The sequence below is a fragment of the Prionailurus viverrinus genome, chromosome A3, assembly GCF_022837055.1.
Source record: "Prionailurus viverrinus isolate Anna chromosome A3, UM_Priviv_1.0, whole genome shotgun sequence".
NCBI classification, from domain to species: domain Eukaryota; kingdom Metazoa; phylum Chordata; class Mammalia; order Carnivora; family Felidae; genus Prionailurus; species Prionailurus viverrinus.
The window spans coordinates 1,649,197-1,675,789 of record NC_062563.1 but is presented as its reverse complement, the minus strand read 5'-3'; the positions used below and the strand labels follow the sequence as shown (position 1 = coordinate 1,675,789).

The window sequence follows — 26,593 nt, the reverse complement described above, 5'->3', positions numbered from 1 at the left end:
GCTGTGACGAAGGAGTTCCTGCGGCCGGGAGCCCCTCTCCCCACCCGCTCTCACCCACCTGCAGACCACGGCCCCAGGACCCGCCCCTTTCTGTTGCACATTTTCCCTTTGTTCACTCAACTCTTTAAAAAAATTTTATTTCTTTCATTTCACCATTTTGTTATTTATCTTGTGTCTGGAGTCCCGTGCTGAGCAGGTGACCCTGTGGCCACAGCCTTCACTCTGGCCTGGAGGCCCCGCAGCAGGCAGGCCAAGGGGGTCAGGGCTCAGCACCTGACCTGACGCACGTCTCCAGCAGTCCCTGCTCTACGGCCACCACGCAGAACGGAAACACCAGACGGTGGCAGTGCAGCCACCGGGTGACCCGGCCCTTCCGTTGCGCAGACGTGCCAGGAGAGATGCCGGCGCGTATCTACACGGCTCCTGTCCACAAACATCGAGGGCCGCGCTGTGCACAACAGTCCCGACGTCCACGCGTGGCGAGTGCGGGACCAGGTGTGGCTCCACGTGCTGTGGCGCACGCGTCGGCCCAGAGAGGCGCAAAGTCTCGGTGCTGCCACACCATGGATGATTCCTGGGAGATGGCTTCTTTGCAGGGGCTGTGCAGGGACTGGGAGAGGGCTCGGGGCGTGGCTCGACGGCTGGCCTTTCCCAGGCATCAAGAGGAGCGTGGATGCCAAGTGGGGGCCACGAAGGCACAGCATACGCAGGAACAGCGCCCATCGGGCCTCCAGCAGAGATGGTGGGGGCAGGGATGCGTCAGGGTGCCTGCGGACCCACCACCGCATGGCCTGCCGGTCCCGTGCTTCCGGTGACATGTGGGCCCGTGTTTAGGGCCGCGGTGAACCAGAGACACCAACCCCAAACAGTGGACTGACTCAGCCTGAGTGTGTGATGCCACTGGGTCCCGTCTGCAGAGATGCTGAGTCACAGCCCCTCCTGCCCTGTCCCCCGTGCAGGCCCTGGTCACCTTGCAGGGGGCCTGTGGGCTCGCGCCCCAGAGGCACTGGGCCTCACCCCTGCACATCCTATAGGTGGCCTGACCCGGGGCTCCCCTAGGGTCACCAGTGTCTCAAATACAGCTGACCCCCAACCACGTCCCTCCACTGTCACCCTGATGTCATTCAGGGGGCCCTCCAGGATGCCCAGTAGGTGGGGGAGGCTTGGAGGTGCGCACCCAGCCAGTGTCCGAAGCCTCCGGCTCGGGTCTGGCCTGGCAGAGAGGGGTGGGCTGCTGAGAGCCCCTCCAGGATCCTCTGGGGCTGTCCTCTGCCCCAGGGGTGAAATGAAGGTGGCTGGGCTCAGCTCCAGGCCTGTCTGCCTCCAGCAGACATTTACAAACATGTGTCCTGCTCCTCCGGGGGAATGTAAACACAGGGAGACGTGCGGGGCTCCCGTCAGGCCACTGCAGGGCGGGGGTGGGGGGGTTCCACTGGGAGTCCAGTCTCCTCGAAAGTGGTCTGGGCCCCCTCTCGGAACCTGCGAGTGGCAGTGAGGGGGGCGAAGGCTGGGAGCTAAGAGCCACCCCTCCCTCGGGGCCCAGGTCTCCCGCAGCCCACCCTCCTAGCTCTGTCCTGGGCTTGCGGTGCGCCCTGAGGTCAGAGGCGTCCCCGACCCACCGGACTCCTGTGTAAATGGGGCCGGTTGTGTTTTCCTGCCTCGTTGTCGGGCCAGCCCCTCAGCAGCACCAAGCCACCCTGCGCCCAGCACCCAGGGGGCCATTAGGCAGCTGCTGGCTGGTGCCCTCGTGCCTGGTGCCGGGCAGGTGCCTAACGTGCGCCATCAGATGTGATGCCCACAAAAGCCCATTTTACAGAGGGGGGCACCGATGATCGGAGAGGCCACGTGTGACCCTGCCTGTTGAGGCTCGGGCCCCGCTGATCACGCCACGCTGGTAAGTCCTGACCCTGTCTGCAAGGGACTCATTCCCCACCTGGGAGGTTTGCTCACGGCAGACGGTGTGGCCCGCTGCTCTCCAGCGACGGCAAACCTGAGTCCCGGCAAGGCCCTGTGGCCCCAGCCCCAGGAAGCAGGCCCCTGGGGCCTGCACGGTGATCTGGGTCACTCAGGAGGCTGGTGCGGGTTGCTCCCGGACCCGCTGTATCTCTGCCGGGAGTGCACTGAGCCCCATCGCCTGCCCACCCAGGGGAGGAACGTGGCAGGGGCTTCAGGGAGCTGAGAACCTGGCAGGAGAGCCTCTGCCTTCTGGAATTCCCCAGCCCAGCACCTCTTCCCGCCCCACTCCAGGGCGCCCATCACTCAGTCCTTGTCCGCAGGGGCACTGGGGTGACCGGTGTTAAAGGCGCGGCACCTCTCAGGGCTGGTCACTACGTGGCACTGTCCTTCCTCCGACATCCCTTCCCTGACCGCCCAGCCTATGTAGCCCTTCAAAACCCTAGACCAGGCATTCTGGGCCCGAGGCCTCCCGAAGGGGCCGTCGTGGGCACCACTGGCGGCTGGCTGAGCAGCGCCCCTGGCCCGCACCCACTGGTGGCCAGGAGCACCTCTCCTCCCCCAGGTGTGATGTCCTGGCAGGGATCCTGGTGGGGGGCACAGCTCCTGGGTGGGACCCACTGTCCTACACCTGGGCTGAGATGCTTATGGCCTTCTTCCTTGGGTCACGAGCTCTCTGGGGACAGGGACCATCGGTCTCGCACACTGTAGTGCCCAGTGCCCAGCCTGGGCCCAGGACAGCTCCCGGCACCACTGCCTTGCCACTGCCACTCACACGAGGTCCTGGCGGGTGGAGGTCCTGGCGGGTAGAGGTCCTGGCGGGTGGAGGGGCCGCAGAGGCCCAGAGCGCCTGCAGAGCTGGGGGTGGGGAGGGGCGGGAGCTGGCGGCTGGCCAAGCCAGCCGGACAAGCCCGGGCCAGACCCACATGCCTGGGACAGGAATTTGGATTCCGTCACTTTCCACCTTGCCTCTGGGCCTGTTTCGGCAGCTGCTGATGCGCCCTGCTGGGGGCAGGGCCCAGCTCAGCGCCCAGGGCTGGGGACCTGCCCATCTACCTGTCTCGTCCAGCTCAGGCCCACGGGGCGTGTCGCTGGGGCACAGACGAAGGTAAGGGATGTTCTGAAGGTGCCTGCGCCTGAGACCCCACTGTCCAAGCTCCTCTCCAGCACAGAGGGCGGGTCCTGGCTGTGATCATCTCACCGTCAGCCCGCGTGGCCCCAGCCATGTGACGCTGGGGGTGGGGGAAACGTCCTCTCCCTCGGTCTCAGCTTCCTGCTCTGTAAAATGGGCTCACGGCGTTGTCATGGGGCTTCTGTGGGGCCTTCCCCAGCTGCTGGTTCGCAGGCAGGAAGCGTGAACCTCCCTCAGAAGTGCCAGGCCGAGAGCTCCCTGTCCTGGCTGCCTGGCCGGGCGCCGGGGACACCCACTCCTGCGGAGCCCGGGCACAGGCGGGCTGGGACCTGGGCAGTGCTGCAGGGTCACCCTCGGGCCCACTTCCCACGGGGACAGCAGCTCTCCGTCTCCCTGACCAGAGCGCTGCCCCGGGTGTGGCACCGTTCCATCTCTGCCCCGCTCACCGGGCTCCCAGCCGCCCCTTTCCTGTTGAGCCCTGACCTCCACCCATGGGTGTGGGGACAATAGCTCCAACCTCCTGATGGGGAAGCAGAAGGGGAGAAGGCCTAGGGGCAGGGGGACGGCGCCGGAACCCAGGCCTTTCCTAGGTCCCCCCGCCCGAGTCACTGCCTGGACGTGGGGGCTCCGTCTGTGCCTGGGGTCGGACCCTGGCCTGGGCCCCGGGGGGCTCTGCTGCCTGCGCTTTGCCGTGCTTTCCCATTGAATCTGGATCCCCACCCGGTTGGGCTGGGACGCGCTGGCCTCCGGCCAGCCTGGCAAACCCTGTGTGTCCGCGGGGACGAGCCAGCTGGACGCCCTGTGTGTGCTTCGGACGGAAGGGCCTCCTTTCCTGTCACTTGGCTCAGACCTCTGTGGCCAGCCCCCACAGGAGGGGTGGGGCCAGGAGGCGGGACAGTCTTGGGTGTCCGACCTCAGTACCCCCCTGCTGTCAGCTGGCCCCTCCAGGTGGACCCGGTGCACAGATGCGCCCCAAGCGCCTAGCTCAGCCCCCACCGGACTCCCCAGCACGTCACCTGTGTCCTGAGAAGGCCTGCATGAGCCTCCTGGGAGCTGGGGCAGAGGCGGTGGGGGCGGTGGGGGGGGGGGGAAGGGGACTGGCCCCACCCAGAGCCTGACTCCATCCTGCATGGTCATGGGGAGCTCTGCCTGCCTAGGTGAACAGCAGAGCGAAGCATCCAGCAGGTGGAACACTCAGGATTTGTATTTGTGGTTTTTATCACGTCTCAATGAAAAAAATCAAATAGAAAAACAAAATGACATATACGTAAAAGCAAGCGAAATAGTAAATGACAAAATGAAAAAAAATAAAACAAGGTAAAATAGAACGGACGGGGCGCTGGCCTGGCCCCTCCACACTCCCTGGGGCCCCGATAGGCTGAGTAACGATGCCAGATGCCTAAGCTCTGGGCCAGTTACGTTGACCCATATGGGGGGTGCCGCACACCCACTGTGACCTCCCTTGACCCTCATCAAGACCAGGGAGGGCCGGTGACTGCCTGTGTCTCTCTGAGGTCAGACGATGATCCCAAAGCCTGGGAGGCTGTGGGGCCAGGCCCTGGTTGGTGGCTCACTGGCTTGCACACTCCCCGCCCCCCCCCCCCCCCCAAGCCCCAGGGAGGTGAGCCAGGCCTGCTCTCAAGGGAATGGAGGGCAGGCCGGAGGGGCTGGTGGCTGTAACTCCTGGGCAGGTCTGGTCGGCCCTGACCTGCCGCTCACCCTGGCCCCCGCCCCGGGCCCGGAAGGAGGGTTTCCTGGTTCTGGCCGGTTCCCTTCCACACACAATGCATTTCAGACCGGTCTGGCCGCGCCTGGCCCAGAAACAGCAGCTCTGGGAGGAGGAGGGGGAGGCTCCCCTGGAAGGTTGAGCTGCCCCACGTCTCAGGGCCTATTTTACCTGTGCATGCGGGGGGTGGGGGGGGCCTGCAGGACGTGGCTGCTGCACAGACACCAACCAGCTGCTGTTGGCCGCCATCGCCCTCCCCGGGCAGCCTGAACGGGGACCCGTATGAGATCGGGCTGTCTTTGGTGCAAGCTGCCAGTCACCAGCCTACGATTCAAGCCCAACCGTATGACCTGGAACCACATTATGACAACAGTCGTGGTGATGATGGTGATGGTGATGAACACTAGCAGGCTGGGGGGTTCCTGAGTGCCGCACTCCTTCTGAGCACTGCATGTGTTAACTAGTTGAATGCAGACCACCCCAGCCCTGTGGGGTGGCTCTACCGTTGTCCCTACTTCATGGCCAGAAGGAGGCAGCTGAGTAATTTAGAGGGACAGTGCAAGCTTGACTTGTGATCCTGATGTGATGTTGACAAGTCAAGGTTATCGAGAGCACAGGTGTATACTTTTTTCTTTTAATTTTCTTATCAATTTTTTAAATGTTTATTTTTGAGAGAGAGAGAGAGAGAGAGAGAGAGAGAGAGGTCGTGAGTAGGGGAGGGGCAGAGAGAGACAGAGACACAGAATCCAAAGCAGGCTTCAGGTTCTCAGCCCGATGCGGGGCTCGAACTCACAAACCATGAGATCACGACCTGAGCCGAAGTCAGACACTCAACAGAGCCACCCAGGCACCCCACAGGCATATAACTCTTGAGTAGAAACAGGTGCACTCAGGAACCCTGGACGGCACCACCCTGCTGGACAGCTGCTGCTGAGCTCCTAGAGGCTGCCCTGGGATCTACAAAAAGGGCTCAGCCTGACTGTCTTCAAGTGCCATGTCCTCCTGCCCCCCGCTGCCTTTGTTCCACCCTGCCTCTGGCCCTTGCCCAACCTGGAGACCCCAGAGGAAGCTCAGTAAACAATTTACCCCATGGACAAGGGACCAGGGGCCTGAGGGAGATGACTCAGCCCCCTTCAGTTCCAGAGAAGTGGGCCGGGAACAAACAGGTGAGCCTCTGCCCTAGGGCCCCAGCGCAGCTGTAGGCAGTGCAGACACAGCTCTCGGACGCCCCATAGTGGCTGCCGGGGACAGCACAGGCACAACGAGGCCATCCCTACCTAGGATCTTGTCTGCAGCCCTCCCTCCCCCGGTACCTGGCTGCCGTCGGGACTACTTGCTCCAAAGTGGGACCTGGGACCTTGGACAGCAACGTTTCTTAAGAGAGTAAATCCAGATTTCCTGGGCCACAGGGTGGGGGGCACAAGTTTCTTCCCCTTGAAGAACTTGGCCTTGAGACTCTGCCCTAGAGGAAAGGATGTGCACATCCATGTGTGTGCATCCTATCAGCTTACATTTTAAAAAATTGTTCTGGGGGTGCCTGGGGGGCTCCGTCAGTTGAGCGTCTGACTCTTGATTTCAGCTCAGGTCATGATCTCACAGTTCATGACATCGAGCCCCACCCTCAGGCTCTGTGCTGGCAATGTGGAGCCTGCCTGGGATTCTCTCTCCTTCTCTCTCTCTGCCCCTCCCCCGCTTGCTCACTCTCTCAAAATAATTACATAAACATTAAACATACGTAAATATTGTGTTAAAATACACGTAACATGGGGAACCTGGCTGGCTCGTTGGTGGAGCCATGCAATTCTTGGTCTTGGGGCTGTGCGTTTGAGACCCATGTTGGGTGTAGAGATTACTTAAAAATAAAGTCTTTAAAATAAATAAATATTGGGACGCCTGAGTAGCTCAGTCAGCTAAGCGTGCGACTTTGGCTCAGGTCATGATCTCATGGTTTGTGGGTTCGAGCCCTGCATCGGGCTCTGTGCTGACAGCTTGGAGCCCGGAGCCTGGTTCTGATTCTGTCTCCCTCTCTCCCTGTCCCTCCCCTGCTCTGTTTCTCTCTCAAAAATTAATAAACACTAAAATAAATAAAGATATCTGGATATCTCCAAGCTGAGCGTGAAGACTGCTTAAGATTCTTTCTCCCCCTCCCTCCGCCTGCCCCTCCCCCACTCACACTCTCTCTTCCTCAAAAACAAACATTAAAACACACACGCAGATGTAAAACCTACCACTGTAACCATTTGTAAGCGTGCAGCTCGATGGTATTAAATACTCTAGTAACGCATTAGCATCACCACCATCCAACTCCAGAACTCACTTTGCAAAACTGAAACTCTCCCTATTCAACGCCAGCTCCGGTTCCCTCTCCCACACAATGGTAACTACCATCGTATTCTCTGATTTCCACGACTCTACGTACCTCGTGTGTCATTGTGTAGCATTTGTCTTTGTGTGATTGGCTAATTTCTCTCAGCATAATGTCCTCAAGGTTTAACTATACCCGTTATGTCAGAACGTCCTTCCTTTTTAAGGCCGAATAACATTCCCTTGTACGTGTAGACCATTTTGTTCACCCGTTCATCCACCGACGGACATACGGGTCGCTTCTGCCGTTTGGCTGTTGTAGATAATACGGCTGCAGATGGGTGTGCGAGTATCTGTTGGAGACACTGTTTTCAATTCTTTTGTGTGTACACTCAGGAGTGGAGTTATTGGATACGGGAATTCTATCTTTAATTGAGGAACCACTATACTCTCTCCCACGATGGCTGCACGGTTCAGATTTCTACCAACAATGAGCAAAAGCTCCAATTTCCCACAACCATGCCAACAGTTGCCTCTTTTTAAAGTTTTCTCTTCTTCCTCCTCTTTTCTACTTCTTTCTCTCCCTCTTCTCCTCATTTTTAGTTGATACATTCATCTTGAGAGAAAGAGAGGCACAGAGAGAGAAACTGAGAAGAGAGAGAATCCCAAGCAGGCTCTGTGCTGTCAGCACGGACATCATGACCTGAGCCCAAATCAAGAGTCGGACGCTCAACCAACTGAGCCACCCAGGCGCCCCTGATTTGCATTTCCTTAAGGACTAGCGCTGTTGAGCATCTTTTAAATGTACTTACCGACCATTTATACGTCTTTGGAGAAATGTCTACTGGGGTCCTTTGCCTACTTTTTTTTTTTTTTTTTAATTTTTTTTTCAACGTTTATTTCTTTTTGGGACAGAGCATGAGCGGGGGAGGGGCAGAGAGAGAGGGAGACACAGAATCGGAAACAGGCTCCAGGCTCTGAGCCATCAGCCCAGAGCCCGACGCGGGGCTCGAACTCCCGGACCGCGAGATCGCGACCTGGCTGAAGTCGGACGCTTAACCGACTGCGCCACCCAGGCGCCCCCTCCTTTGCCTACTTTTAAAACAGGTTTTGTTTAGTTTTAGTTCTCTCTATATCCTGATATTGATCCCTCACCAGGTGTATGATTTGCAACATATTCTCCCATTCTGTAGGTTGCTTTTTTACCCTGCTGATGGTGTCTTTTGATGCACAAATCCTAAACATTTTCATGAGGCGCGATTTGTCGTTTTTGTCCATGCCTTTGGTCTCATTTCAAAATCATGGCGGGTCCAGTGTCGTAAAGCCTGTGCCCTAGGTTTTCTTCTAAGAATTTTGTTTTAGGGGCGCCTGGGTGGCTCAGTCGGTTGGGCGGCTCAGTCGGTTGGGCGGCCGACTTCGGCTCAGGTCATGATCTCGCGGTCCGTGAGTTCGAGCCCCGCGTTGGGCTCTGTGCTGACAGCTCAGAGCCTGAGCCTGTTTCGGATTCCGTGTCTCCCTCTCTCTGACCCTCCCCCATTCATGCTCTGTCTCTCTCTATCTCAAAAATAAATAAACGTTAAAAAAAAATTAGAGAAAAAAAAAAAAAGAATTTTGTTTTAGGTCCTTGATCCACATCGTTTTTACATAAGGTGTCGAGGTAAGGGTTCAGCTTCCTTCTTTTGTATGCGGATGTCCCATTTTCCCAGCACCGTTTGTGGAAAAGACAGTCCTTTCCCCCCCCACAGTGGTCTTGGCAGCCTTGTAGAACATCATTTGACCACATATGTGGTTTATTTCCGGGGTCCCTATTCCGCTGAACACTCGAGGAAGACCCCTCTGCAGACCTCTCTCTGCTACTCTCTCCTTCCTGGCACTCTGGTAGTCTAGCTGCCTCTCCCACCTTCCAGCTACAGAATCTTTTGATCACCGGGACTAGCTGGGTTGACCCACACGCAGACACAGGCAGGTCTCAGCGGGTCCTGCCCCGGGAGCTTGGCAGCGTCCCCTCCCTCCCCCGACCTCGATTTCCCGACAGCGGTGTCCCCGCGCCCTAGAAAGGACCCCAAGTCCGCCCGCCGCCTCCCAGCCTGCTCGAGGCTTCCTCCCGCTCGGCCACTGTCGCGGACGAAGTCCCAGGAGGGGTCTGCACGGCCCCCGCCCGCCCACGCGGGGCTAACAGCGAAAGCAGAAGCCGCGGAGGCCCGGGCGCCCCCCAGCCCGGCGACGCCTGCCTGGGCCCGCCACCGGCTCCCGCGAGTCCGCCGGGCGCCGCCACCCGCAGGTCCCGCCCCGTCCGCCGGAAGCGGAAGTGCGTCAGGGCAACCGGCGGCGCCCCGCGTCGCGTCGGGACCCGGAAGCACTCGCCGAGGCCCCGCCCCGTCCTCCAATACCGCCGCCGGCGGAGGAAGTGCTTCCTTTCTGCGCTCGCGCTCGTGGTGGTGGTGGCAGCAGGTGGGTCGCGCGGCCGGGCGGGGGCTCCGGGCGGGGGCTCCGGGCGGGAGCCGACACCCGAGGGCCGGGGCGGCTTGGGGAGACGGCGCGGGGGCCGGCGCGGCTGCAGCGGAGACGCGGCCCGGCCTCACGGCGCCTCGGGGTCTCGCAGGCTTGCCGTCGACATGCAGAACGACGCCGGAGAGTTCGTGGACCTGTACGTGCCGCGGAAATGGTGAGCGAGCCCTTCCACCCGCCCCCGCTCCCCCCTCCACTCCCCTCCCCCGCTCACTGCGCTTACCCCCCCCCCCCCCCCCCCCGGCAGCTCCGCCAGCAACCGCATCATCGGCGCCAAGGACCACGCGTCCATCCAGATGAACGTGGCCGAGGTGAGCCGGGCGGAGGCAACGGGCCCGTCCCGCCCGGGGGAAAGCCTTCCCCAGGGCGGCCGAAGCCAGGTCGGGGTGGCCTAGCGGGCTGAGCACTCCCGGACCCCAGATCTTTATGACTCGTGTTGACGATTTGCAGGTTGACAAGGTGACGGGTAGGTTTAACGGCCAGTTTAAAACCTATGCGATCTGCGGGGCTATCCGGAGGATGGTGAGTTTCCCTGGCTTTGCGCACCGGGTGTGCGGTTGAGTGGGGAAGGGGGTTTTCCTTTTTGGAGGCTCGAGTAGATTTGTGGGCAGAGTGGGTGAACTTGTGGGGCTGTGCTAGCCGCCTGCCCCTTCCTGCTGCGGAATAGGGGTGCTAAGGGGCCCAAGATAGGAACCCCCGAGAAAGCACTCAGGTCCCCCCGCCCCCCCATAATCAGGTATGAGGCCCTGTGCCAGGCCTCTCCACTGGACCTCCTGCCAGCTGGGTTTAGCAGGGGTGATAGTCCAGCACTTTTTTCCAGGGTGAGTCTGATGACTCCATTCTACGACTGGCCAAGGCTGATGGCATCGTTTCAAAGTAAGTAAGATGGCTTGTGTTTGGGCACAGAGGCCCGGGACCTTTCCTGAAATGAGGTTTTAACGTCGTCCTTACTTTTGTCCTAGGAACTTCTGACCAGAGAGGATTACAGATGTGAGATGTTTGTCGTAAATAAATAACAAAAATAGCAAAACCCACCTGTGTTGGTTCATTCTGGGAGTGTGGATGCGTTCCTCTGGGCATCAGTGTGAGGGCTGCTGTAAAGCTGGACGCGGCTGGTCAGCTGAAAGGAGGCAACCTGTGGCATACTTTGCAAAATCACACTTTACTTTGAACCACAAATACGTTACCGTTTGCAAACAAATGACATGTGACTTGACATTGAGGTCAGATAGTCGCTTAGCGCACTTTTAAATGTACAGCTGCTTTCGGAGCCGCCTCTTAGATGTCTGGGCTTGATATAGAGAGTGAGGGGCTCAGACACGTTTGGCTTCAATACTGGCTTTGCTGCAGTGATCACTGACCGCCACACGAGCAGCTTTTGGCGTCGAGGACAGGACACACCAAAGGGAGAGTTACAGGTCTGTGAAGGACTAAATCTTACTATGGGAACACAGAAACCTAAACTGCTATCAGCTGTTTGAACACCTGTGTGGAAATTGTCGAGGACCAGGACGCATGCCCTCTTGAGGTGAAGTCTGGGAACCCGTCCCTTCCAGTGCTTGGAACACTAGAGTGTCCTTGAGATACGAGGGCTGCACACGTTGCTGTCCAGGAGAAAAGCACCTGTATCTCAGCTCCCTCCCACCCTCGTCCGTCTGGAACACGTGTGCATTAGGGGCCGTCGAGGGGGACAGGGAGTCTATCCCACAATAAATAGGGTTGGAATACAGGCTTGGGCTTCGTCCCCTGCGGGAAGAGGAACAGCTGGCCTGCACGCAGACACGGGTGCTGGGGTCCAGGCTGAGCCGCTGGTGCCTGAGCGTTGTGATGAGCAGAACCGGTGTCTCCTTTTGGCAAAAGCATCAGTTCACACACGATACAGGGTGGGGCTGTTGCACAGACTGACAGGTTTGTAGGACGGCAGGGAAGCAGCTTAATGGCCCAGCCAACGTGGTCATTTTTAACGCCAGCTGACCCAGGGAGGGAAATCGTCCTTGGTTCTTCAGTGTTTCACGGGACAGTGAGCTGGAGAACCGGGTCACAGAGCGTGCAGGAAGGACACACAGACCTGGGAACACGGGCCCTGTTGAGAGAAGGGGCACAGGCCTGCACACAGGTGACAACCACCACTCCCTGGGCTTGCTTCGTGTGACAGCCAAGACTGCGTCCTGCCTACGAAGAAAGGCGTGTGTACCCACCCCCCAGGGAGATGGGACCGTCGGTGGGGGCTGTGGAGTAGCCCGCCCCCCTCCTGCCTGCCTGAGAGTCAAGTGTGGTGTTCCAAGTCACGGCCTCAACTGCTCTCGACCAGATCTTGTTCCCTTAAGACCCATCAAACCAAATCCCAAGTAACAATAAATACACCGGTTTTCTCCATCACGATATTGCTTAGAAAGATCAAGAGCCAGGAGCAAGCAGTCCAACAAACATCCTGAAGGTCCAGAGTGTCGCAGGCAAGCAGGGTTTCCCGGTGAAAGGTGAAGGGTGGGTCCCCCCTGGGGTGGGCTAGTGTCTGCGCGGAGGCCTGCTGGCGTGTGTGACGCTCGGGCATCAGGATTTCACAGTGACACGATGCTTGGAGTAAAAAGTGAGAGAAACCGGAGTCTGCCCTAGTTGCATTGATGCCAGAGCTCCGCCTGTGGAAGGATGCCGGGGGAGGCCAGTGGGCATCCCCGAGGGGCTCAGCTGGGCCGGGAGGGAGCTGTGTCCACCAACGAAAGCCGGAAAGAGCCAAGACTAATGTTTCGATACGCCAACTTCTGCAATTCCAGAGCGTTCAGCAGGCTCCGGAAACCCAGATCTCTGCGATGCGAGCGCAGTGGCTGTGGTGGTTTGCAGAAGACCAGGCGGTGCAAAGGAAAGATGCCGAAATGACCACTTGAAGATCGGGTCGGTCTCAGGCACATGAAAAAAATAAAACCTCACGTTTTGCTCGCGTAAAAATGCGAGAAGATTCTCAGGAATGTACCATGGCGGGTGGTGTGCTTTGGAATGAAAGCGGTGTCCCTCCAAGGGAGCAGATGTGCAGGGATAGCGGCATCAGTTGAGGGGCAGGCGTGTCCCTGCCGGGCGGCCGCTCACGCTGACACATCCCTGGGGCCCTGAGCGCCGGGGCGTCTGGGCGGTGTGGGAGGGGTGGCCGCCCTCCGGGCAGAGGCCAGGCTGGGCTAGAACTGCTGCGTGAGGCGTCTGTAGTGAGGTAACACCTGGCCCTCGGGAAGGTATAGCGCGAGTTCCAAGGCCACCAGCACCGTGAACTCAAACCCGATCAGATCCCTTCTGTTGAACCGAAACCTTTCCTCCAGCTTCTGCACGGGAGGTGGGAGGAGGGAGGAGGGAGGTTATGTGGAGCCCCAGCTCTGCACCAGCCGCTCCGCCCCAGCCAGGTTCTGCACAAGCCACCCTCCACCCTGGTCCAGAGCAGGTCGGGGGCGGAGCCGGGGCGGGGCCAGGGCGGGGGCGGGGCTGGGCGCACTCACGTCGATGAGCTGCTTCACCTCGCTCCTGCGGAGGTCGCTGCTGATCTTGGCGGCGAGCAGCACGCACGCCCCGGCGCATAGCTTGCGGTTCTGCTTGTTGAGTTTGCCCTGCAGGACGAGCTTCTCGAAGTACACGTAGGCCATGGACACCGTCACAGGCTCCAGGCTGCACTCCTCAGAGAGGTTCCGCATCTCCCGTTTTAAACTGCGGGTTTACACGGAAGCCGGGTGCTGACGGGCAGTGGAAGTGGCCGCCCCTCTCCCTGCTCCAGAGTGGCCCTCCGGGCCGTTGAGAAGGCACCATTTCCTCCAGGTGGGCACGGCCGGCGCTAGGGATGTTGGCTTCCCCTTGCCCCTCGGGCCGGGCCGTGCCCCGCCCCGAAAGTGTACTGGGTAGCCCATGCTGCCCTCCAGGGGCCACCACAGAGGACAGAGTCCCTGCTCCCCTGTGGCTGCGAGAGGGACGATGTGGGGAGAAATAGCACCGCGGAAAGGCCCTGAAGCAGTGTCTGGACCTTCAGCGAAGCCCGTTGGTGCTGGTGAGGGGGGACAGTGAGACAGTGGGGCGAGGAGGGCCCAGGGAAGGGTGATCCCCAGGAGTCCCAACTAGGCCAGGCTGCCTGGGCTCCGGGCGGTCCACCACTTAACTCGCTGAGGTCTTGGGCAAGCCTCCTCGGCCCTCGATCCCGTCTGTCAGATCGGGTCACCACAGTGCCCACCTCCTGTGTGGTTACGGGCATCAGGGAGCAGGGCTAACAGGTGTGGGTGCAAGCAGCACTGAGGCGGCCTGACCCATGGAGGTGGCGGGTGGGGGGGTGGGGAACTGCTGATATTGGCCTGGTCAGATAGCAGGAGGGGACTTGGGCGGGGCACATCTGGATTTATCAAGCTCAAGAACCTACTAGAAACAGGAGAGGAGAGGAACGGCCTCATCACGGTGGCGGGGCCCAGAGATCTCTCCTCAGTCCCCTTACCTCCTGATTTTGCTCAGTGTCAGTTTGATGTGTGGGAACTTCTCCCGGAAGGTCTCATTCATGTCCTTCTTGAGGTCAGAGGGCTTCACGTACTCTATTACCGTGGTCTGTGTGCGAGAAGGCCGCAGGGTAGGGGTCGGCCCCGCACAGCCCTGGGGGCCACCCACCCGAGACCCTGGGGGCTGATTTCACGCTGGCCTGGGTCTGCAAATGGCTTCAGGCAGCAGATCAGAGGAGGACACGTCTCAGGACAGAGGGTCCCAGAGCCTGGGATGCAGAGTGGCGACCCAGGCTGCCAGGGCGGTGTGGTCAGCGCAGCCTCTGGCCTGCTGCACACCCCCTGCTGCCCCGAGGTGCTGGTGCCCTGGGGTGGGGGGCCCAGTAGCCCTGCCCTGGCGGCTCGCCCTCAGCCTGCCCCCGAACACCCAGAGGCGTGTGGACTGGGCCTGCGCCGGTGCCCCCCGTACCATGTAAGATGCGAAGATGAGGACCCGCTTGTGCTTGCCACAGGGCCATTGTGGGTCGTCCAGGAGGTTGGGGTTATACTCCAGCGTGTCCCCTGCGTCAGTCCCTGTGTGCAGAGGACAGCCCTCACCGACCATGAGCCCAGGGTTCTGGCTAACCCAAGCCTCAGCTGGAACCCTGGACTAGCCCCTGGGGAACAATGCTTCTGGGGTCTGAGAGGGACTCTGGGCCACGGTTCCCTGTCCCTGAGGGCTGGGTGGAAGGATGTCCTGACCGAGAGACCCCTGCCCCTGCCCCAGAGCTGTGTGTGGACACGGGATCTCTCCAGTTCCTGGGTGGATGAAGCACAGGCCGTCTGCTCCCTTCTCCCAAGCCTGGCTCCCCGTCTGGACCGGGGGCTATGGGCTTCAGTGTGATTCTGGTCTGCCTGCCACAGTGTGTCCCTTGCCCAGCTGGTGTGGCTGCCTGCCCGGCACCCGGTTAGGGCACGTGGGGTACCTAGATCCGTGCCGGCTGGTGCTGACTTGGCTGGGGTAGGTTTGTATCTTGACCCTGGCAGAGCCCGGGGGATGCTGGGCCGGGGCTGGGGTGGCAGGCCGTGGATGTCTGTCTTGTGAGTGACCAGGGCGTTGGTAGGGTACAAGAACTTGGCATAAGACACCACCTGGAGGGGAACGGGTGTCAGGGCTCAGTCCCAGTCATCCCCGGGTCCACAGCCCCTCGTAAGACCAGAAGTCCAAGCAAGCTGTGCCTTACTCCTTCTGCTGCAGGCAGCCCCCACACGAATGCCACCCTCATGGGGACAAGGAAGGACCCACTGAGAGCTAAAGCTCCCGGGCACCCCTCCCTGTCACACCAACACTTGACACTAGTGTTATCAGTAACAAGAACGTTCCAGAATGCCACCTGCACCATCCCCCACGTGGGATGTGCAGCACAGGAACCTTCTTGCTGCCTCTGAAGCCCTTGACCTCTGACTTCCAGCACGGAGGCAGCACCTGGGCCCCCGCCCAACTCACGCCGTTTCCCATCAGCTCGCTGCTGAGCGAGGTGAGGGGCCTATCTTCACAGGGCTGTGTGGCTTCCTCCCGACACCTTGCACTTTAGGAGTCAAGAAAAACCCAGCTCCGTGTTGATCGCCTGGGCGAGCACAAGCTCCCAGCCTACCCACCAGCCCGGACTGAGCACGGCCTCCACTCTTGCCTTCCCATCTGCTCCCAGCTCGACGCCCTCCAGCTCAAAGACCATCTCGGAAGACACGGAGACGCCGCCTGACGGATGCCTCTGCTTCTGGCCGTCCACCCGCAGGTCACTGCAATGCACAGGGGGAGGCGGCTGCCGGGCCTTCCTCTGTCCCCAGAAGCGGCAGGGGAGCAGGGGCCCCCGCTCTGCGCCCACCAGGCCCAGAGCTGGGGGACGGGAACTGTACCAGCACTGTCTCGGGCACAGGGGAAGGACCCCGGGCCCCGCGCTGCCCAGTCCTGCCCCTTCCCAGCCCCACCTACTTCCTGTGAGAACACCTGCAGGCTGGCAGTAATGGGGCGGCACCAGCCTCTCCCTAGGCCTCCCCCCGGGCCAGCTTCACCCAGGCCCCTCGCCTGGCAGGTTTCTCTACTGCTGTTTCACGGCAGGTCCTGTGGTGCTATCTCCGCCCTGACGGTCACCTTCCTGGAGCTATGCCGAGATGCACTCGCCAGGGTCGGCCACAGGACGCATCCCCATGAGGAGGACCGTCCCAAGGCAACTGCGTGTAAGTAACGTGCGGACACACCCCTCCCAGAGAACCAGGACCCAAATGGCCTTCAGCGCTCCCGAGGTGCTCTGGCAGAAGCGGGTCTGCTGGCCTCGGCGTGAGGCCACTGCATGCCGGGGAGGGGGGTGGGGTGGGGGGGCCTAGCCCATGGCCCCCTGGTCACTCACCTGACCCGCAGGCCTTCTCCATAGGGCAGGACCGAGAAGGCTGCACATAGGGACCGCTTGGCACAGATCAGCACGATCCTGGGGGGAAGGGTTGGTCAGAGCAGGTGGCAGGTGTTTCCAGGAGAAAGTTCCTTCCCGCCTAGACTTGGGTCACGCAAGCTGCCTGGGGTGTCCAGGGGACAGGAGAGCCAGTCGGTCTGGCTGTCCCAGCTCTCGCCTGTTCCCTGCAGGTGCTTAGCGAGGGTGCTCGGTCCCGCTGGCAGGTGCGTCCCCTCCACAGGATGTGCAGCACAGGAAGGTCTGGCCTGGCCCGTGCAGGCAGCGGGAGGCCAGTGGTCGGGGCTGCTCACCCAGGAGAGGCCGGGCTTTGGAGGACACGAGAGCAGAGGTGTGCACCCAGAGGACTGTCCGGCTCAGGGGGCCTGTCCTCAGCCTACCTGGAGGGGCTGATAGAGCCAAGAAGCGCCTACTTCTATGTCCTGAGCCAAGCTGGCCAGGAGGCACCCCGCGTGGGGCGTGTGGCAGGAAGGCCAGCCCTTCCCCCCACTCTGGGCTGGGATCTACCCTGCCCGGCCCGGCTCCAGCAGCAGGAGACTCCCCTTTTCTAGCTGTGACTGCTGGCCCCCCGGGAGCCAGCCCAGCGCTTGGGCCTGTTCCTCAGCACCAGCACGGGCCTGTCACACTGGGGTTCACGCTGGGGGGTCCAGGCCACTGCTAGAACACAGAGCTCCCCGACAAGGCCACTGGGTGGATGCCCGGCAGCACGGCCTCCAGCAGGAAGGGCATCGAGCTCAGATGCCCCAGGGTTGGCAGGACAGGGCGTGAGGGACGGGCGACGGGAACGCCTTCAGGGCACCCACACAGCACCCACAGACCCAGGAGTTCCTCCCAGCTGCCCGTCTACACCCTGGTCTGGGGCAGCCAGATCTCGGCTTTTAGTGTAACCTCCCGGCCGCTGCCCTCCTCTCCCGGCCACGTTCCGTCACCACACCTGCTCTGTTTCCGATGTCCCTTCACCTCAGCGCTCCTACTCAAGCTGGTGTCCACTAGGTGGCCCTTCACCCGGGACACCGGAGAGGAAGGGGGCGGTGGACCCGAGCTTGAACACTGGGGGAAGCAGGAGCCGCTCGCCGACACGGGGTTCGAGGGTGGACGTGCCGGCCAGCGCCGCGGCTGCACGCGTGGGCCCGGGATCGGACTCCAGCTCTGCCTCTGGGCGGCCACACGCTTGCTCCCGTGGCACATGCGTACCTGCTGTTCCTCGTGTCGTACTGTCGCATGTTCTTGATGAAGTGGGTCTTCTTTAGGCCTTTAGGTCTTGGGGAGCCGGATATGTGCTTGGTTCTGCAATGTAAACCCCAGCTCACTCTCCCCTCCCTCTAGAGCCCCTCTGGCCCCAGAGCCTGGTGGCTGGGGTGCGCGGGGTCTCAGAGCCAGCGGGACCCTCACCTCTGAACGGAGGCACATCCCACAGGATCTTCCAGGAACTCGAGAGAGCAGCGCTGGGAGGCAACTCGCCGTCTGTAAAAAGACAGGGCAGGGCCTCAGCAACAGACCGGGGAGACGGCTGCTGTCGGGCCTGGAGACGCGCTCGCGGCCTTCTCCCCGCTGGACAGCAGCGCACAGCCATGGTGTCGGGAGCCCGTCTGTGGCCACATCTGAGTCTCGGGCAAGACTCAGGACCAGACTGTGCCAGAACATCGCAAGGGGGACCAGCGCCCTGGTCCACCGCTGCCCACTGCCTCCCGGAGCTCAGGCCGGCAGGTCCCGAGCGCCCTCTCTGGCCCAGGACGGGCACGGCAGCTCCGCTCAGCCACAGCAGGCTGAAGGCAGGGAGGGGCTTCTGGAAGTCTTCCAGGATTGGAGGAATCGCTCCTGGAGGGCTCCCAACCTCCCCCCTCCCCCATGTCAGGGGGCTTCTCGAGCGGGAAGGTTCAGACCCTGTGTGGGCTGCACCTCCAGGTCAAGATCATGCACCCGGGTTACTGGCACCAAGACCACCACCTGGTCACTCGTCGACTTCCTAGTCCTCGTGGGGGTCACAAGCACATCTCACAGGTGAGCCCCGAGCCCCCACACCTCCCCAAAAGAGGGAGGCTCCGGGGGGCTGAGGCCGTGTGTTCTGTGAAATGAAGCTACACGGGTCCTGAGCTCAGCCTGGGCCGGCACGTGCCGGATGGGTGCCCCGGTGTCCGTGGCACTATTTCACTCCAAACGTGAGCTGAGGGCGGGCTCCTGGGGAGGAGACCGGTGTGGGGGGCGGCACAGGGCAGAGGACGCCACTCCTGGGAGCTGCAGCCTGCCTGGGAGCAACACTGTCCCCCAGCAGGACCCCTGGCTTACGATCCAGACCCGGTGTGGTCAGGCCACCTCACCAGGTGGAGCCAGCCTGGAATCCAGGTCGCTATGAGCCCGTGAGTCCCCGGGGAGCCGTCGTGCCCTAGGGGCTCAGCCACCCCCGCCTGCCACGGATCGAGCGCCGGATCGAGCGCCTGCGGCAACTCGGCACCTGCCCGAGGTCACACAAGCAGGGCAGTCTGGGGGGCCCCAAGGCTGTCACCACGAAGCCACAGCCCACACTCCACTTACTTCTTTACAATGACAAAGACAGCAGAAGCTTATCGAAAAGAAATGAGAATTGGGCACAGTGGAAACTCCGGTGGAACGCTGTGTCCCAGAGCGGCCCCACCTCCAGAGACGGGGCTGGTGGCGGTGGAGGACACCCGCCTGCCGGAGGAGAGTGCCCGGGGCGGGGGACGTCAGTGCGAGGGGAGTCTGGTGTGGGGGGGGGGCGCTGAGGGCTGGCCAGGGTGGCGGGGGGATGTGCGGCAGGGGCCTCCGCAGGCAGGTGCGCTGACTGCTCACGAGGCAGCAGGAGAGGCGTGTCGGGCATAACCCAGCGTCCCGAGAAGCCTGGGGTGGGTGCAGGTGAGCACCGTCCCCGCGCCAGGTGAGCAGGTGGATGTGCGGGACCTACCGGCTTAGGCACAGCCCGACCGTCCCCGGGGGTGTCTGTGTGCTGCTTTGCAGGGCTGGCTCAGAGGCCCCACGGAGCAGCCCCGTGTGGCTTCCTCAGACTCATTTCCTCGGCTAATTTCCCAGGCGATGCTCCAGTGGCTCCTGCACGCCTGGGAGCTCGCGTGCCCGGAGCCAACAGCCACCTCCGTGGACACCGGCCCCACACGCGGCCTCTGGCCCGGCGCCCGTTGGAGCGGCAGGCGCGTCACGGCGCTCTGCTGCCTGGCTCACTCCTCCCGTGGGTTCCGGGTTGAGGCAGTCAGCTCACCAAGCTGTTAAGATCTGTTCCCAGTTGCTTTTGCAGACATCTGTGGTTTTCTTCCACTTGTCTCTCCTCGTGAGCATTTTACATATAAGCTCAGTCCTCGCAACAACGGCACGTGATGGGCCGTGCCCTCACTCTCAGTTCTCAGGTGGGGAAACGGAGGCACAGAGCCGGCGAGCAACTTGCCCGAGATCACGCAGCTTGTAAGGCGGTACTGGGCCCTGCACCCCCGCAGGCGGTCTGTGCGACCACTACCGCTGCAGTGCTGGCAGGGGTGGCTGGAATCGAGGCTGCCCCCCAGACATTTCCTCAGGTGCTCCCTTGCTGAACTTGGCCTCCATTCCAGAGATGCCATTAGCGCATGGATGAACACCTGTGGCCCCCGATCAGGGCACCCCGAGCCGTGGGTCTGGGTGGGCACCTGGGACACGGGAGGCCCGGGTGTGCAGCTTCCGGCTTCCCCGGCGTTACTGGGCGCATCTGTCCGCAGAGGGCGGAGTGGGCTGCAGAACGTTCCGCAAATGAGTCTGTGGGCAGGAGAGGAGCAGCCTGCAGGCTCCCAGGGATCTCAACATCCTTGGGTGTGGAGGTGACCGCGTCGTGGGCGGCAAAGGCAGCAGGACAGCCGGCGGTCAAGCCACAGGCGAGGCCAGAGCCCTGGTGGTGGACACGCAGGACCTTCCCAGGGCCTCCCCTGGTGGTCAGGAGGGGCTCACCCTTCCCAGGACACGGAGCAGCGCCAGCCGTCCCTTACGCAGCGCCCCCTTTCAAAGAACCTGCTGGCTGGTCTTTTGGTGGCTTCCTCTGGAGGAATGTGGAGCCCTCCGGGGACTCCCAAGGTGAGACCACCAGGGCCTCACACACAGCTCCGGCAGGATGGGCCACCCAGTATGGGCGGGCTCCGGCCGAGGGTGCCCCAGCTCAGCCTCTCTGGACACAGCCACCCAGAAAGGCGTCCGTCCGGCCAGCAGGCAGGACAGAAGCCCTGTGGCAGCTCGAGCGGAAGCACACTCCCCGCTGGGGGCAGCGGGCACGGTCAGCAGGAGGCCGGGCACGCCGTGCTCGCCGCGTGCGGTCGCCTCCCTGTGCCCGCACATCACATGCTGCCGTGATGGCAGTGACAAAGTGGGGGTCTTGGTGAGCGAGGGGTACTGGCCGCGGAGAGCTTCTGGGCGGGGGGGGGGGGGGGCGTGTGCTGCCCCCAGAGCTGGGCCTGCATTTTACACCCCATTGAAAAACACCACCCATGAACAAGCTACAGAGAACACAGCTCGGTCTTTCTGCCCCCTGCATTGCCTCACCCCCCAGCCCTGGATGTCTGGGCAAACACGGTCTCCCCTGCCCGGAAGCCTCTCCGTGGCGCCCAGGTCAGTGTATGCGGGATGGTGTCTACTTGCCATCTGACTCTCTGGGGAAGAAGGGGCCAGAGGTCAGGGGTGTGGGAGAGGCTGTCGAGGGCACAGGTGCCCACCGCACTGACCACGGCTTGCTGGCTCTCCGGCTCACTCTCAGAATTACCCCCCACCTGCCCCCGAAACACGAAACGTGCAACACAAATAGGAAGAGAAATTGCTATTGGTTAGTTTCTAGCACCTGATGGACGTCCTTTACTTTGTAACTACAGAAACGCCCAACGGAGCAGGGGTGCCCACCTGAGGTCTGTTTGAGGGCCGAGGACCACCCAAACCGAGGGAGGGGCCCAGGGAAGGGGTCAGGCCAGCTGAGAGCAGGCTGCTGACAGGTACCAGTGCCAATGACCTGAGACGCTCTCCTGCTCCGTGCCCATCCGAGCGCAGCGGCCGACCTCGCAGACCCTTGGTGCACACCTGTCCAGGGAGTGGTGGTCCTGGGTGCCCCATCTCGCCAAGTCCCTGCCAGGCAAAGCACAAACCCCAAATTCCAGCCAACCGCTCAGGGAGGCTTGAAGACCCCTTGGCCATGGGACCCAGGGTGTGGTCTCTGGGGTTCAGGTCTCAGGCCTCTGAGCCACCCTGGGGCAGCGCCTCTAGGCTCTAACCTTGGCTGCCACCTCTGGCTGTCCTCCAGCAAGAAGCCCCCGAATCAGACTTGTAAGCACACTGCCAGATGCACTACTGAAATTGGCTCAATTTGGACAGGAGCTTGGCAGCTTCCGGAACATGAGGTGGCTCCTGGCCAACATGGCGGCTAAAATGCTCAGCCCCTTCTCAGGACCGTTCTGGCGTGAACCCTCCAGGATGGCGAGAGTCTGAGTTCCCAGCTGACACAGCAATGTCCTTGGGCTCCCCCGTGCCCCGGCTCACCTTCCCAGTCACGAGTGCCTTGGACACTAACGTGGACTGTGGTGGGCTCAGCTGGGCTCCCCAAAAGTTACATTGAAGTCCTAACCCCTGATATCTGTGACCGTGACCATATTTGGAAGTAGGATCTTTGCAGATGTGACCAAGTTAAGATGTGGCCATTAGGGTGGGCAATGACTGGTGTCCCTCTAAGGAGGGGAAAACGCCAGGTGCAGACAGAGACACCCAGGAGAAGACACGTGCAGATGGAGGCCGACACTGGGGGGCTGAGGCCACACACGAGCCAAGGGACGCCTGGGGCCACCAGGAGCTGGGGGAGGCAGGAAGGCCCCTTCCCTGGAGCCTCCAGACGGGACCTCAGGCCTATGAGCTCTGAGACGGTGCGAGGAAGCCCTGTGTTGTTCAAAGCCGCCCAGCTCACGGTGCTTTGTTTTGGCAGCGAGAGAGGAGGGCACGGGGCCCGGCGGGGGCCACCTGTTTCTGCCGGCTGGAGGAGCCCAGCATCCTGCCTGCTCGTGGTAAGCGACTGAAGTGTTGAAATGAAAATAAATGCCAAGTTGGGGGCTCGAGAGGAACAGGGATTCCAATGACTTGCTCACCGGCTTAGCAGGAAAAACCACGCCAGACTGAACCCTGAGTGTGAAACACAGCTTTCCTGCTGTGGACTGCGTGTGAGCACTCGCTGGTAACCTGGTTGTGACAAGCGTCTGCTCGCCTGGCCCTGGCCACTGCCTCCCCTCGCCGAGCCCGTGACCTCCCCTGGCCTCACACAGCCCCTCGGCTTCGTAGTATGTACGGCAGAAGCACTTCACAGAGGAGTAAACTGAGGCTCAGTGGGGCCATGCTTCCTGCCAGTGGTCACAGAGCCCCTGACGAGCACAGGTCTGTTCTGCAGGCCTGGGTCGAAGCACCACACTGGTACAGACTTCTGGAAGAGGCCCTCCCCCCGCCTGCTCCTGGAAAACAACAGATTCTCGACTGAGCCTGCAGCTAGGAGCCCCCTTTGCTAGGCCGGCCGCCCCTCACGCACTCCGCAGCGACTCCCTCTGTGGGCCCGTCTCTGGGCCTGGGGAACTCAGAGTGACATGGACAGTCCCCACACGGGGGGCCCGCTATCTGTCCGCCGGGAGGGACAGTGGGTTCACGGCCCGGGCTCACGCCAGGGGTGGAGGGACACGGGGACGGGGGTGGACGCAGCAGGAAGACCGAAGGGCACCCGGACCCACACCATATCCCATCCCGAGCCAGCCTCCTCCTGAGCTCAGGCCCCTGCACACCCCCACCCCCCGCCCCAGGAATGGGCTGCGCGGTGACACCACAGGCCACGCGGCCTCACAGGGCTCCTGGTTATGGTGTCGCATCCAGCATCCACGGCCCCCAAGCCCCTCCCTGGCAGGCTGCTGGCCAGGCTGGTTCGCAGGGCCTGGCCCACAGCAGGGCGGCCTGCTTGCTGAGCAGACACGTGGTCCGCACATGCACACGCACACGCACACGCACACGGAAGGGGCAGGCGTCACACGGCGGGGAGCACACGCATCGCTCTCCAGCTGGGGCCCGTCTCCAGGCGAGCCGCCTTCCCCCCGAAGCCCCACGACTCCTCCCACGACAGACCGGCTTTGCCATCCGCCCGGCGCAAGGGGGGACCGTCCTCGACCACTTCGAGGCCGAGGGCACGTGTGCTTCGGGGCTCTGTTTTTAAAACGGACGGACTCCTGCTAGGAAACTAGCTGGTTCTCGGTGTCAGCTCCTCTCGCACAAGCACCCCCATGTCACCCCCCAGGGGACCGGACGCGGGCTGCCGAGCTGCCGCGTGTTGGGGATTCTGATCCCCTGGCCCCAGTCAGCCCCCCAAGCGCCTCTAGAGCGCAGCCAGGCTTGTTTGTGGAAGGGGTCCAGGGTGTCCTTCCGGCCTGCCCAGGAGGCAGCAGCTCCTCTGTATGGTTAGAAATACTTCCGTCTGTGGTGGGACAGTGACCTCGGCAAGCGCTTCTCCATGGGCCACACACAAGAGCCCTGACCCTAAAGTGAGAGCCAAGCGTTGTATTCTGGACTGAACCTTCCCAACCAAAACAGCCCTAGAAAAGACCCCGATGCCGTGACCCCTGTCTGAGGGCCGGGGGTGGGAGGCACCATGGCGTGTGCAGCCGTGACGACCCCCAGCTGAGAAGAGCCGCCTCTGGACCCCAGGAGTGGCCCGCCTCTGCAGGGCCCTGGGCTGCGGGGCTCCGGACTGGGGCCCTTCCGCACACCCTGCAGCTCTGTCCTGCACACAGTGGCCTTCCAGAGGGACTGTGACCGCAGCCCATCCTCAGTGCCAGGCCCCAAATGGGTCCTCAAGGTGCAGGTGGGCAGTGGGAGGGCATGGGATAGCCCCGGAACCTGGAGGAAGGGGCGAGGAGGCAGGGTAGTGGCAGCAGTACTGAAGGGGCACCCAAAGCTGCAGCTATGCAGGAGGCTGGGCAAGGGTCTCCGGGGCAGGAGGCAGGGTGTCTGGCAGCCAGGCCTTTCTGGGCACAGGCACACTGGAGGGGCAGGGCTCAAGGGTGGGGGCTGATCTGGCTTCCTCGAAATGGGCTGAGGGCTTCCTAGAAATGGAATCCGAGCAGGTGGAGTGAGTGCAAGCTGGGGTGTGACAGGGCCAGGGACACTGAACCCAGAGGGGACCGGGGTGGGGGGGAGGGCTGGGAGTGTGCACAGAGGTAGGGGGTGTACCAGGGAGCGGGAGCTGTGGGATGGCAGGCTGGGAGGTTGGCCCTGGTACAGAAGACTCAGAAACTGGATGTCACGGTGCAGGAAGAACCCTGGCCCACATGGAGGGGTCGCCCAGCTAGGGAATGCAAGGGGCCACACAAGAGTGCTCCAGAATCCAGAGTCCAGGATAAAGGCGGGCTGGGGAGGGGCGTGTCCAGAGCTGGCACGGCTGTGTGTCTGGGGGCTGATGAGGGCTGAGGAGCTGGAAGAATTAAGGGGACCGTGGCCCCGGTGTCTGGGGACAAGCCCCGAGGACGCTGACCCCCACATCTTAGACTGACCGGGCCCAAGCAAGACTCTCTTTCTCAGGCTGGCAAAACCAGGGCACCCCAACCCTGTGTCTGCGGCTCACAGGAGATCAGGGTCACCTTCTGATCCCCAAGTCCTGTGCCGACAGGGCCCCAGGTGACCCCGATCCCCAAGTCCTGTGCAGAGGGGGCCTGGCCCACTGTGCCCCCATGCCTTGGACCGACGCTCCCCGCCCAGGTCACCCTGACCCAGTGTCCTGGGCCGTCAGGTCGCCGGCCCACCTCCACTCCTGGGTCGACGTCCCCAGGTCACCCCAGCCCCGCGCTGCTGCAGCTCAGGGCCCGCACTCACCTCTGGCGTTGCCCGTCCAGCCCGAGCCCCAGGCCGAGGCCGAGGCCGGCGGGCGCGGGGGCGGGCGCGGGGCTGAGCAGGCCCTGGGGCGCCGACGCCCTGCCCGCGATCCCGGGCAGCCCGGGCAGGCTGGCGGGGGGCGCGGGCGGCGGCGGCGGCGGCGGCGGGGCCCCGCGGGAGGAGGGCTCGGGTCCCGGGGGTCCCGGCGGCGGCGCGGGCGGCTCGTGGGCCTCGGCGGGCGGCGGCGGCGGCGGGGGCGGCGGCGGCGGGGCTTTCTCTCCGCCCGGGCCCAGGCTCGGGGGCCGGCCGTCCAGGGAGATGTTGTTGAGGAAGAAGAGCGCGGCCTGGCGGCGCCGCGAGTCCCCGCGCCTCCGGGGCGCCTGCGGCGGGACCCTGGCGGTGGGGCCGGGGCCGGCGGGCGGCGGGGCCCTGGCGGGGCCGGGGGCCGGGCCCGGGGCTCCACCCGCCGCGGCCGCGGCCATCCTCGGACTGAGCCCGCCGGCCGCCCGCCGCTGCCGCCCCACCTGCGCGCACGCGCCCGCGAACGCCGCCCATTGGCCGAGGCGCCCCGCATGCAAATGAACCGCTGTCGTGCCTTTTCATTGGCCCGCACGGCGCGGTGGGCGGACCGCGGAGTCCGCTGGCTGGGGGGGGGGGGGGGGGGAGGGGGAGGGGGAGGAGGACGGTGGGCGGCTCCCCTGGGTCCTAGAGGCAATTCTGCTGTGGCGGGCAAGGCAGCCGTTGTCACCCAAGGTTCGAATCCCCGCTTCGGAAGCAGGAGCTTCGGGGCGCTGGCGCCCTGTTCTTCTTGCTGGATTGCGGATTTCGTGGTCAGCCTCCGTTGAGCCTGAGTCTTTAGGCTCCAGTGCTTGTCTCCTCTGGGGTGTGTGTCGGTGCTGGGAGCTGGGGTGTGGGGGCCAAAGCTGTGCCGCCTGCCCTCTGCAGGAGAGGGGGCTTCAGCTTGCAAAGGGTCATCTCCTCGAGGAGCCCCAAGGCTCCTTGGAATGGCAGGTGGTGCCACCTGGCTTCCCTGACTGAGGAAGACACTGAGGGTCTGAAGGGAGAAGGCACTTGCCTGGGATCACACGCAGATGGGGGCAGTGCTGGGCCTTCAGTCTCAGGCAGGGTCTTGCAGTTCCCTCAGCAGCAACGTGACCTGAGCCTTCGTGGTGCCTCGGCCTCACTTTCCCATTCTGTACCCAGGTGCCCCTGACCTCAG

The 26,593-nt window shown here is 62.5% G+C and overlaps 2 protein-coding genes across 3 annotated transcripts; one reads left to right on the top strand and one right to left on the bottom strand.

Moving 5' to 3' along the window:
• The first annotated feature begins 9,473 nt into the window (after positions 1–9,473).
• RPS21 (ribosomal protein S21) lies at positions 9,474–10,653 on the top strand. Its single transcript, XM_047853597.1, has 6 exons — positions 9,474–9,566; positions 9,718–9,780; positions 9,871–9,934; positions 10,074–10,145; positions 10,444–10,499; positions 10,586–10,653. The coding sequence occupies exons 2-6, from the start codon at positions 9,731–9,733 to the stop codon at positions 10,593–10,595; spliced, it is 252 nt and encodes an 83-aa protein (XP_047709553.1). The 5' UTR covers positions 9,474–9,566; positions 9,718–9,730; the 3' UTR covers positions 10,596–10,653.
• A 113-nt stretch (positions 10,654–10,766) lies between these two features.
• Positions 10,767–25,856, bottom strand: CABLES2 (Cdk5 and Abl enzyme substrate 2). 2 transcript variants are annotated; one of them, XM_047853595.1, is made up of 11 exons: positions 25,375–25,856; positions 21,571–21,615; positions 17,911–17,982; positions 17,713–17,805; positions 16,462–16,539; positions 15,745–15,853; positions 15,040–15,205; positions 14,544–14,647; positions 14,077–14,183; positions 13,103–13,307; positions 10,767–12,931 (listed from the first exon to the last, which is right to left on the bottom strand). In XM_047853595.1, exons 1-11 carry the CDS (start codon positions 25,854–25,856, stop codon positions 12,791–12,793), a joined length of 1,602 nt encoding a protein of 533 aa, XP_047709551.1. In that variant the 3' UTR covers positions 10,767–12,790. The 2 variants fall into 2 exon arrangements, with proteins under 2 accessions (XP_047709551.1, XP_047709552.1); XM_047853596.1 differs by lacking the exon at positions 21,571–21,615.
• Between the last annotated feature and the right edge of the window lie 737 nt (positions 25,857–26,593).